Source organism: Malus domestica, chromosome 04 (assembly GCF_042453785.1).
Source record: "Malus domestica chromosome 04, GDT2T_hap1".
NCBI classification, from domain to species: Eukaryota; Viridiplantae; Streptophyta; class Magnoliopsida; order Rosales; family Rosaceae; genus Malus; species Malus domestica.
The window spans coordinates 22,999,195-23,011,220 of NC_091664.1; the positions used below are offsets into that span (position 1 = coordinate 22,999,195).

Sequence of the window (12,026 nt, forward strand, 5' to 3'; positions counted from 1 at the left end):
AATCGTTAATGTCTGAACTTCATTATATAGTTATCAATTTTATTTGAGGATATATATAAGGGAAATGATAGGCCTGGTTTACATTATATGCATCTAAGAAACACCCTCCAATAAAGCATAAACCTTTCCTATTGAATCATTATTATTGATCATTCTCAAACGGATTAATACAGCTTTCTCCTACTCAAATATTGCAAACATAAAATATGCACAATCACATATGCATGCGCACCCTTAGATTCCACTAATTTCGCTGAAGCCATTATTTCCAATTATGCTGTTTTATTTCACCATGTCCAACAAACCTAAATAGTTTTAACGTAAGATTTTCGTGCTCCAATAGAGTTGTCAAATGAGTCTTCAAATTTAGAAAATGTCCAACATTTTTTAAATACAGAGAGTACCTGATTGAATAATATTATACTTGATTTATTGCGGACGTGAGTTTTCCAATTGTCTATCTTGATTCTTTCCTTCTGAATTGTTGTTTTTACAATAATATTGAAATTCGTGACTCGTGCACGTTTTGATATGAGGTTGCTCAAGTTCTAAGTGCTTCGAGTGCTTACCTCATTAACGATAGAGTCCAACTCTAGTTCATCAAAGAGATGTCACGGTGCTACATTTTAACTGTGGAAATTGAAAAGGGCAAAATGTATGCTCATGATTACAAAGGGAAAATGGATGCAAAAGGACAATCAAATTGAGTTCTCCTTTACCCCACACGCATACACACACCACATACAAATCACAGGCTTTTGATTTCCTCCATTTTTTTTTCCTGAGAAATGCTAAGCAGGCTATTTCAAAGTGGACTTTTTATGAACCCTCTGTCACCTTATAGTTTAATGTTTATAAACCATTGCTAAGGAGATTTTCTTAAAGTGAGACTCGCCATGAAATCTCTAATATCTCACATTTTAGCGTTATTTTTCATGTCCATTTTGTAAATTGTGCCAATAACATGACGTAATAGAGAGTCCATGAAAAGTCCAACTTTTAAGAGAACCTCCTTAACATGTAGAGTCTCGCTTTTGAGAATCTTCTTAACATTTCTCTTTCCTTTTTACTTAAAAGTAAATAAATTGCAGATATAGTTGTATGATTATCCACTTTAAACAAAGCCTCCATTTTGGACCCAACATGCCTGCCTGCCTCCCAAGTCCCACCTTATACTTCATACAACTCTATTATTCTCAAAACATTTGCATGATCAAATCCCCGTTTGTGCCGCTAATCACTCCACATGGCATCTTTTCGACCGAAAGATCTTGAACAAACGCTCCACTACTCGTTTTACTTTTATTTTCAGATGTGTCCTAATTAAGTTTAATCAAGATTTCTGTTTCTGTGGTCTATGAAATGGAACACTATTTTGCCAATGAAAGAAAAGCAGCAGCTGCAGCTAAAACCAATCATAAATAGACACATATTTAAATAATTAAAATTAAAAACACCGATTAAACATGTGTCTATTTGAGATTAGAGTTTTAACAACAACAGCTGTTTTCTTTCATCAGCGAAACAATGTTCTCTAAAATGGTCATCATGAGGCTAATTTGAGGCAATTAGGGTAGAGATTAGATGAGGTAGGTGTATGAATATGATGGTGGCAATTGGAATTGGAATTCCTATCATAGCCATGAAAAGAAGCATATGATCATCCAAGTTCTAGAGTGAAGGAATCCCAAGAAAGAATGTAGAGTTTGGCATGTTACTACCTCTTAGGGATTTACAAATATTCCAAAACAAAGATCTTGGGTGTGTGCAAAGTCTTGAAATTACACAAAAAGAAGAACTTGCAATGTAGTTTATTATATAATTTGCATGAAAATCATCACTAGAAATGTTATTTTTTCCTTCAAAGGTGAAGGGGATATGGGGAAAAAAGAAAAGATGGTCTTTGCTTTTTTGCCCTTTATCTTTTTTAGGGGTAAAAGTAGAGAGAGGCTGAGGAAATTGTGACTGGATGGAAAGGATGTGCTTAAAAGAAAAAGAGCTCACACAAGAAAGATCCACAATTTTTCTATATTTCTTTAGGGATTAGAACAATGTAGTAACACACATTTTCTTCCAGTCTTCCAATTAATTTGTTATGTTGGGCTTGTAAGGGGCTAGTACATGCTTCCGCAGGCTGGGCTTCCATGGATCCAAGCTTTAGAAATTTATTGGTACTTTGATGATCAGATTCTCTCTCTCACGCATCATGCACGTGCGCATGAATGAGCATTAATTTACTTCATCGAATGTCTGCCTTTTGTTTTTTGAATGAAAATGAGTGGCAGTGAATTGATTAAGTAAGTTGATGCTCATTCCACGCCTATGAGAGAAATTCTACTTTGGTGATATGTTTACTTATCTAGAATGGTATTGGATATATTCTACTTCTCGACCTTTCATACGTCCTACGTTACAATTTGTCACCCAACATCTGAATAACTAGAGATTAGATTGATTGATGGACGGTAGTTGATCTCATAACCATTCATTCTCTCCCGTCTATTGACTTCTCTGATTAATCACTTTCCTCATTTTCAAGTAAGCAAACATGTCACAAGCCCTTTCTTATGTGCAAAGGAAAGAAGAAGAAACAAAAAGCCTTTTATTAATGTAACCATAGCATCAACAATCTCTACTCTCTACTACGTTGGAGGAGGTCATTAGTTGGGTTCTAAGGTCTCCAAGGTTTAGCGCAAAAAGTATTAATCCAAAAAATGTAGATCCACCAAATTGGGCCACTTTGTATCAGAATTTGACCATTCGGCCCATTACCCGGCCCATCGAATTCCGTTAACATGCTGTATAATGAGACATAGCAACCACACAAATTTGCAACTCTGCCACTGCCATGGTCGACTTCCCCAAATCTCTCTCCCCGAAGCGAGTCCTGAAGCTCCTCAAAGCCGAGAAGAATCCTCACGCCGCATTCGCACTGCTCGACTCAGTGACCCGCCACCCGAAGTACAACCACTCCCCCGATAAAGCTATGGCCGTGTTTCAACAGATGGAAGAGATTTTCGGGTGTGCGCCCGGCGTAAGGTCGTACAATTCTCTGCTGAATGCATTCATTGAGTCCAATCAGCAGGACCGAGCTGAGAAGTTTTTCGCCTATTTCGAAACAGTTGGTTTGGAGCCGAATTGGCAGACTTATAATGTTCTGATCAAGATTTCGTGCAAGAAGAAGCATTTTGAGAAGGCCAAAGGGTTGCTGAACTGGATGTGGGAAAAGGGTTTGGAGCCTGATGTGTTTGGTTATGGGGCTTTGATCAACGGGCTGGCGAAAGGTGGAAACTTGAGTGATGCATTGGACGTGTTTGACGAAAAGCTTGAGAGAGGGGTTGGTCCTGATTGATGAGTTATAATATTTTGATTGACGGGTTTTTGCGGAAAGGTGATAGTGTGAGTGCTAATGAGATTTGGGAGAGGTTGGTGAAGGACTCAGAGGTTTATCCTAATGTCGTTACTTATAATGTTGTGGTCAATGGTCTGTGCAAATGCGGGAAGGTCAATGAGAGTTTGGAGATATGGAGTGGGATGAAGACAAATGACAGAGGGCCCGATTTTTTTTTTTTTACTTGTAGTTCTTTGATTCGACATTCACCTCTCCAAGACCCTGCGTAAAGCAGGAGCCTCGTGCACTGGGTACGACCTTTTACTTGTAGTTCTTTGATTCACGGGTTGTGCAAAGTGGGGAATGTGGATGGAGCTAAGAGAGTTTATAAAGAGATGGTTGAGAAAAGGGTATCGCCGGATGTGGTCGTTCATAATGCAATGCTGAATCGGCTTTGTATAGCAGGGAAGACCAAAGAGTTGTGGGAGGTGATGGTGAAGTGTGGTTGTTGTAATGTTGTGAGTTATAACACATTGATTAGAGGCTTGTTTGAAAATGAGAAGGTTGATGAAGTGATTTCTGTCTGGGGACTAATGTGTGAGAAGGCTTGTGTTGCAGATGCCACAACCTATGGAGTTTTAGTCCATGGACTCTGTAAAAATGGGTATTTGAACAAGGCCTTGCAGATTTTAAAAGAGGCGGAAAACGCAAGAGCTGATCTGGATGCCTTTGCGTATTCGTCAATGATTAATGGGTTATGCAGGGAAGGGATACTAGATGAAGCAGCCAGACTAGTTGGTAAGATGGATAAGTGCGGCTATGAACTGAGTTCTCATGTTTGCAATGCATTGATATGCGGGTATATCCGAGCTTCCAAACTTGAGGATGCCATTTTGTTTTTCAGGGAACGTGCACCAAGGTTTGCTTTCCAAATGTTCTCTCCTACAATACTCTCATAAATGGTTTATGCAAAGCAGAAAGATTTAGTAACGCATATGTGTTTGTGAGGGAAATGCTGGAAAAAGGATGGAAGCCGGATATGATCGCATAGCTTGTTAATGGATGGCCTTTGTCAAGGCAAGAAGATTGGCATGGCCCTCAACATGTGGCATCAAGCTCCCTCAACATGTGGCATCAAGCTCTTGACAAGGGCTTCGAGCCTGATGTAACTATGCATAACATTGTAATTCATGGGCTTTGCTCTGCAGGCAATGCAGAAGATGCTTTGCAGCTTTATTTTCAGATGGGGCGCTGGAACTGCATTCCTTATCTTGTGACCTACAACACCCTAATGGAGGGTTTTTACAAAATTAGAGACTGTGAGAAGGCATCAGAAGTTTAGGCCCACCTTCTTAAAGATGGACTACGACCAGATACCATCACCTATAATGTTACTCTCAAAGGGTTTTGTTCATGCAGTAGAATATCAAATGCCATTAGGTTTTTAGAAAAGGCTTTGCATCTTGGAATTCTTCCATCTTCCATTACATGGTACATACTTGTTAGGGCAGTGCTCAGTAAGGTGCCACTTCTAACTCTGGGATTGTAAGATGAGGCCTCCATAGTTTCCTTTCATTCACTTGTCAAATTTTGTTAGGCATGGGCGTACTTCAAAATTCCATGTGCCACAAGAAACGGCCTGTGGAAATATGTTGCTGGGCTAGTTGGTGGATGCTGGGATATCTACCGATGACTGATGAGGAATCTGCAGGATGATATATTCTTCATGAACAACATGCTTTTCTTTTGGAAGTGACACAAGGTATGAATGAGCTGTCCACTGCCTGCATTTGTTTCTTGGGTGTGTTGCATTCTCAGTGCAAAATCTGCCTGATGCAGGTTGGATCCCAAGTGTATTGAATCCTGGACAAGACTCTAGTTGGCAGAAGTTTGAGTTTTCCAGAATTTGGATCCAAAATCTTGCTCACCAGGTTTCATGTCTATTGCTGTTCAGTTTTCAATTCTGGTTCTATATGCATTTTACATGCACACTAGTGGGTTAAAGAACATATAGAAGCTCATGTTGAAAACTTTACTTCTTAATTTAAAAATCTTGAGGCCTGTCTAGCACTAACTACAATAGTTAAAAGTTCATGAAGCATCATATATGATAACTGAGTGCCATAGTTTTTGGTGATTGCAGTAATATCACCAAGATCACCTTTTGATGATGCAAGAGCAAAGTGGCTTCATGTATCAAACCCAAGGTGTCAGGTTTACTTGGGGTTATTAATCATGCTATATTTGTACCAGTGCAGAGCTCCTGATGCAGGTTGGATGCAATCATACTGTAAAGTCACTATCTGGCACAAGCGTGGCTTTCACGGAATTTATATCTGTACCTTCCTCACCAGATGTTAATTTCTGCAGCTACTCCGTTCAGATCAACATGCATTTGTTGTACACTAGTGGGTAGAAGAACATTTAGAAGGTCATATATACACTAGTGGATTCATAAAGCATCATATATGTAACTCGGTTACATAGTTTTTGGTGATTACAGTAGTATCACCAAGATCACCTTTTGATGGTGCAAAAGCAAAGGCTTGATGTATCAAACCCAAGTTGTAAGATTTACTTGGGTTTATTGATCATGCTATATTTTTGTAGCTGATACTGCATTGATATCATTCGTCCTTTTTGACAGTTAAATTCTGAAATGTGTCTATTAGAGTTTCTCAGATTTTTTTCGAGTCTACACTTTTAATTAGACATGTAAATTCGTCATGGCTCAAAATTTTACGTTTGAGTTGATCAGGAAAAAATATGTTATATTTGTGAAGACCCAAGCTATGTTTATGTAAAATAGTTGAGGCTGAAAATTTTACAGCATAATACTTTTGCTTCTAAGGGTATGGCAAGCATCACCTTCTTTCTTCCTCTGTCTTCCCCTCTTCTGTACTTTCTGTTTCTGATAACATTTTCTGCTCATAGATGACCTGAGAAACCAAACCCACAAAAATCGCCCCGAGAAGTGCAACTTTTCTCCAATCAGGTGTTGGAGAGATGAAAGAGTCGACGAGTTGTATGAGTAGCAGGCCAATTAGTGCAAGGTAAATATTCCTCCTGATTTCTGATCCTGCAGTGTTTTTGGTAAGCTCCTTGATCTTATTTATTTCCTCGGCAGCGTTCACTTTTTCTTTCGGTTTCCCCTGCGTTAGACTCTTGAAAAATAACCCTTCATTTCGCTCCTTTTCAATCTGACCTTCGAATGCTTCTAACTCGTTTTCGTTTTTCTCCATCTCCACTATGTTTACTCCCGCAGATTCCTCAAAGGCTTGCATGCGGCTGTTTATATTCTCCAATATCTGCTAATCACAAACGAACAAGAATTGGATTATCAACAGAATTGCATAGCAAGTCGCGTTTTTATATCTTTAATGCGGTGCATAGAGGAGGAACTTAAAAACAGACCCTGTCGCTGGCTGCGTCCAGGTCTTTGAGGGCATCTTCTCCAATCTTGTCAAACTCGGCGGTTACCTCCTCTCCAAATTTGGTAAGATATTCTGACCTTTCGTCCAAGTAATCGGCAAGACGGACTTTCTGAGCTTGAAGCATTGCTATCCTCACCAGCAGCTCTTGCTTGCGAGTGTCGCCTTCGGGCGGGGAAGCTTCCGACTCGGAGTCTGAATCATTGGACTTGCTGCAGCGCAAGATGGACGTCTTGGCGCTGGACGATCTTCCTGTGTATAAAATGGTATGTTGGGTGGTGGTGAAAGAGGTTTGAATGAGCTTGAGGCCAATCATCTTCTCCGGTTTCAGTCCTGGTTTTGAGTTTGGATAAAGGGCAGAGAGAGGAGAGGAGAGAGAGAGAGAGAGAGAGAGGAGAGAGAGATTTGTATGTCGACAGTTAGAACTGTTGAAAGTGCTTGTGAGCCTCTCATCTGGCGTTACATTATCCATTAGTCTAGAAAAGAATGGGATTTATCACCTAATCATTGAAGGAAAAAAGAAAGAAAAAGGAATTGTTTCTCCTCTCGAAAAGAAAAAGAATATTTGGCAAGTGGCCCTTTACCATAGTGGTGGAGAGTCTTTGCATGACGGTGTGTGTTCAAACCTCATTGGTGACTAATCTAACATCTAATCTAACAAGATTTATTGTATAACAAAAAAAAAAAAAAATGGAAGAAAAGAATGTTTGGGATAACGTTTGACAACCGATGTCATGCTTGCTTACTTGGAATGAGTATTAGAATCAGTATATGATGAAACCTTTCTATGTTTACTAACACAAGGGGTATCAGAATTAAAATCATTTCTGACTTCTTCCGTGTTTACTACTTTACTCACACAAAGGTATTAGAATTCTTTAGATTCCTGACCTCTTATGTGTTTACTGAAACATACAAAATCACGAAATATGTAGTTCTCACACTACGATCGGCAATGCAATACTTGGAAAGGAAGAATTATATATGTTGCTTTTACGAAGTATCTGATCTCAGTTGTAGATCTATTTTCTACTCTCTCAATTCATGACTTTTCTCATCCGAAGTAAGTTAGTATGCCTAAAAAAATGCAGAATTCGATCTATCATCTCTCGTTTCAATTTCATCAATAAATGAACGAGTCATTAATAAAAATGCAGGATTCGACCAATTATTTCAATCTACGAATGATTAATTGCCACGAAGTGAAAAAATAACTACTACGAAAACACTAACAAGCATACATTAAATCAATCTTGAAATCAACACGCAAATCCTCCCAACAAAAATTTTCAAACACCAAACAATAAAATCAGACAAAAAAAAAAAAAAAAAAAAACTAAAATGGCAGACCAAGTAGAGATTCACAAGTGCCAGTCCACCACCCTGCGTATCATTGAGCACGCCCAGTCGCCTTCTTGTACGTAAACCACTTAGCAATCCAGAGGTACACCAAGAAATTAATAACGCTCAGAACAGCCAACAGCCAATAAAAATAGTCCAGGTGTCCCCTGTTAAGGTTATCCGGAATCCACCCAAGATTCCCATTCTTCTTGGTAACTTTAGTTACCACAGTAACTAGCAGAGTGCTGAGGTAATTCCCCAGTGCAACAGTGGTAAGTGACAGTGCAGAGCACAAGCTTCTCATGGCATCCGGCGCTTGGTCGTAAAAAAACTCCATCTGCCCAATGAAGGTGAAAACCTCAGCACACCCAATGATGAAATACTGCGGGACCTGCCAGAAAATTGACATGGGAATGTACTCTAGGTCGTAGTAATTATTTTTTCTTACAGTGCCAAGCCTAACAACCTCCAAAATCCCAGCAACAACCATGGAAAAAATGGACAGTGCTAGGCCGATTCCCATCCGTTGCAGCGTCGTGAACCCTCGTTCGTGGCCCGTGAAGCGCCTGGCGAGGGGGACGAGGAGCTTGTCGTAGATCGGTGCCCAGAAGAGGACGCTGGCCGTGTCAAAGACGGAGAGGGAGGCTGATGGGATCTTGAAGTTTGGGCCCATGTGTTGGTCTAGGGTGTTGCCTTGGAGGACAAACATTGTGCTCATTTGGCCGTAGACGGTGGCGAAGACGATACCGGACGCCCAGATTGGGAGTAGTCTGATGACGGATTTTAGCTCCTCTACTTGTGTCACTGTACAGAGGCTCCATGGGCTTGGCAGTTCCTTTGCACGGTCTGTCTCTGACTCCACAGCTGCCTTGTCAAAGAACCTGAAATTTGAATTATATTATTATACAAATTATTTTTTTGTACATAACGTCCATTCTTTAATGCAAACAAAAAACAAATCAATTATATTATTGAGAACACATCGATAACAAACCAGTTTGGTTAGAAGTGTGTATGATTAGAAATATGTTGAATTGTTATTAAAAAACAAAGTGTCTCCTTGAACTTGAAAGTATTTTAAGAAGAAAGGTTTTTTCAAGAAAGCGCTTCTATAATTCAAAAACACTTGTTAAGTATTTATGCAAATTGTAGTTAGAAGCACTTTTAACTATGTGCAAACACTTTTTGTCCTTCCAGATGAGGTCCTACTTAAGGGATTTGAAAGTGCTTTTAAAATAGTAATAGTCAAGAATATTTTGAGAACGTTAGACATGAGGTCAAAATTGCTGCTGCTAGCTAGGTTATGAAAACTGTGTTTGTTCAAGAAGCACTCAAGATTCTTGGGAAAAGTTTCCTACTTTCTTTTAGAAAAATCGCTCATGAGCAAAAATGTTTCCTACTGAAATTCTATCAGCGTGTGCTTCTTACCCTAATTTGTTGGTGTGCTCAAGCTTCCGACTTCCTTGGATGTTGCACTCCTCATCTGCAGTCTCATAGAGAAGAGACTTGTTAGCAGGAATTTTCACTTTGCATTTCCTGATGGATGCAACAACCACCTGAGCAATCCTTGTGAGGGGACTCCCGCCCGGTTTCTGAAGACGATATAACTTGCTTCCCGAGAAAAAGAACACAACCGCAATCGCCATTGCAACTGCTGGGACTCCGAACCCCCAATTCCATCCTACATTCATTTGCATCCAGACCAAAACCGTGGAAGCAATAAGCGCACCGACATTGATTGACATGTAAAACCAGTTGAAGAAGGAGCTCTTCTTCTTCCTCTCAGTTTCGTCAGTTTCATCAAATTGATCTGCGCCGAAGGATGAAACGCATGGCTTGATTCCACCAGTACCTATTGCAATCAAGTACAGCGCTACAAAGCAGGCCGCTCTTTGGGATGCTGTTGCGTTGCAACCAGAGCTATCGCAATGTGGTTTTAATCCATTGATAGATGCAGTGAGGGTCAAGAGAGTCATACCCTATAAAAAATAAAATTCTTCAATATATAGCCTCTTGAAGAACACAATTTATATCTGGACCAAACTTACAAGAACATAAACGATTGAAAAGATGGCAATTGTCCAATATCTTCCCAAGTATGCATCAGCCAGGAAGGCTCCTATCAATGGTGTCGCGTAGCACGTCCCTGACCAATTAGAGACGCTGGTCGCTGCCTTGGCAGTTCCCATGCCGAGACGTTTCTCGAGATAGTTCACTAGATTGGTACCCATTCCGTAGTATGCCAATCTTTCACAGCATTCATTACCTGCAACAGTATTATTTAGTGATCAACATTAGGCCATACCATGAATAAATCAAAATCAAAATCAAATTCGTAACCTATAAAACCATACCGAGAATAAAGCGGCATGCCTTCCAATTTCCAGTCTTCTTCTTGTTAGCCGGTTTTTTATGGATGTCCACGGTCCCATCGTTTGTGTAAAGATCACTGTCTGCCATAGCTACAGATTAGCTATCTTTCGAGTTCCAGGTCTTCTTTTTCTAGATATTCAAAACCAAAGAGACACCTACAAAGTCACCATCATCATCGTATACATGCTGAGATAACAGTTAATCATGAAAATTTGAAAGTGAAAGCATTGACTTGGAATATTCTCTATAAGAATGCAGTGGCCAACTCAATTCTACATTCTCAAAATATGAAATCAGGAACTTCACCAAACACTTGGACATGAAACAGATCACATCATGGCACATAACCAACCATACAAAAACCATCTATCTATTTTTTTTGGAACATCGTTAGATTAGATAATTAAAGTACAATTCGAGCAGCCTGTCACATAAAACTGGAATCATACATCACACGAGAATTGCTTCGTACAGTCCCCTAACGAGACAAAATCTTAATAAAAGATAATGGCAAGGACAGAAGCCCAAACTAGCTAATTAGGTTTCTTTACCTCTCATACAAAATTGAAGGGGCATCTATCTAATATTAGTAGAGTCTCTACAATCATCAAAGAATCGCAACCCATATTTTAATTAATCGAAATTCACTGAACACAAATAAGCAAAAGTTGATCATTATGCGAGTCAAAACCCATCTTTTTGAGATTAGGGTTTTCTCAATATAAAAGGGTAACGTCCACAATCCAATATCATACGGAAAAAAAACCAAGAAAAATAGAGTATAACTGCGTGCAAGATCAACACAAGCAAGTTGAAGAATCAGAAATCATAAGACTCGAGACTTGCTGGGGGCTTGTTGAGATTAGGGTTTTCTCAATATAAAGGGTAACGTCCACAATCCAATATCATACAGAAAAAAAAACCAAGAAAAATAGAGTATAACTGCGTGCAAGATCAACACAAGCAAGTTGAAGAATCAGAAGTCATGAGACTCGAGACTTGCTGGGGGCTTGTTGCTCAGTTGGCTACGAGCATTCACCCTGCACTCGAGTTCCATTGTCCCCTTTTTCTATATCGCATATATAAAAACAAATAAATAAAAAGACTTGAGAACTAGTCTAAAGAAATCTGCATCTTTGACATGAATGACCAGAGAGGGAGAAAAGTGCAGACAAATCACATACCTCTCGAATAGTAGATTTTTATGAGGGTTGGTGAATGGTGATTAGGGATACTGAATTTTAATAGGAGATTACGGAAAGGAAAAAAGGAAAGCCTAGTCCGGTTCTTGCTCACAAACAATTCAAGAACCACGCAAAGAAAACTGTACGTGTATATTAGATTTTGTTTTTATTTTTCTTTTCAATTTTTGGCGTGGACGATTGATAGCCGTTGATTAGTGTTTAGCACACGACTTAGTGGGTCCTGCCGTTTTAACTGTGATTAGCATGGCCCTTTTACGATAATACCCCTACAGACTGTGCATTATGGAATTCTAGCGTATTGCTTAGGGAAATGATACCTTTTCTTCTCCTTGTACACATTTGTTG

General features: G+C 39.5%; 3 protein-coding genes across 9 annotated transcripts; 1 reads left to right on the forward strand and 2 right to left on the reverse strand.

The window, feature by feature from the left end:
• Nucleotides 1-2,591: 2,591 nt before the first annotated feature.
• On the forward strand, nucleotides 2,592-7,372 carry LOC139195314 (pentatricopeptide repeat-containing protein At3g09060-like). 6 transcript variants are annotated; one of them, XM_070820652.1, is made up of 5 exons: nucleotides 2,592-4,853; nucleotides 4,929-5,093; nucleotides 5,171-5,262; nucleotides 5,475-6,384; nucleotides 6,597-7,372. In XM_070820652.1, the coding sequence occupies exon 1, from the start codon at nucleotides 2,849-2,851 to the stop codon at nucleotides 3,350-3,352; it is 504 nt and encodes a 167-aa protein (XP_070676753.1). In that variant the 5' UTR covers nucleotides 2,592-2,848; the 3' UTR covers nucleotides 3,353-4,853; nucleotides 4,929-5,093; nucleotides 5,171-5,262; nucleotides 5,475-6,384; nucleotides 6,597-7,372. The 6 variants fall into 6 exon arrangements, 5 of the variants coding, with proteins under 5 accessions (XP_070676753.1, XP_070676751.1, XP_070676750.1 ...); XM_070820650.1 differs by having other exon boundaries at nucleotides 2,592-5,093; XR_011580131.1 differs by having other exon boundaries at nucleotides 2,592-5,093; nucleotides 5,590-7,372.
• LOC103408440 (uncharacterized) lies at nucleotides 6,082-7,234 on the reverse strand. The gene is made up of 2 exons (XM_008347292.4): nucleotides 6,746-7,234; nucleotides 6,082-6,639 (listed from the first exon to the last, which is right to left on the reverse strand). The coding sequence occupies exons 1-2, from the start codon at nucleotides 7,232-7,234 to the stop codon at nucleotides 6,196-6,198; spliced, it is 933 nt and encodes a 310-aa protein (XP_008345514.2). The 3' UTR covers nucleotides 6,082-6,195.
• Nucleotides 7,373-8,000: 628 nt separating the features above from the next.
• LOC103408442 (protein NRT1/ PTR FAMILY 8.1-like) lies at nucleotides 8,001-11,800 on the reverse strand. 2 transcript variants are annotated; one of them, XM_008347293.4, is made up of 5 exons: nucleotides 11,661-11,800; nucleotides 10,458-10,631; nucleotides 10,152-10,369; nucleotides 9,532-10,082; nucleotides 8,001-8,984 (listed from the first exon to the last, which is right to left on the reverse strand). In XM_008347293.4, the coding sequence occupies exons 2-5, from the start codon at nucleotides 10,561-10,563 to the stop codon at nucleotides 8,153-8,155; spliced, it is 1,707 nt and encodes a 568-aa protein (XP_008345515.1). In that variant the 5' UTR covers nucleotides 10,564-10,631; nucleotides 11,661-11,800; the 3' UTR covers nucleotides 8,001-8,152. The 2 variants fall into 2 exon arrangements, with proteins under 2 accessions (XP_008345515.1, XP_070676747.1); XM_070820646.1 differs by having other exon boundaries at nucleotides 10,458-10,605; nucleotides 11,661-11,785.
• Nucleotides 11,801-12,026: the final 226 nt, after the last annotated feature.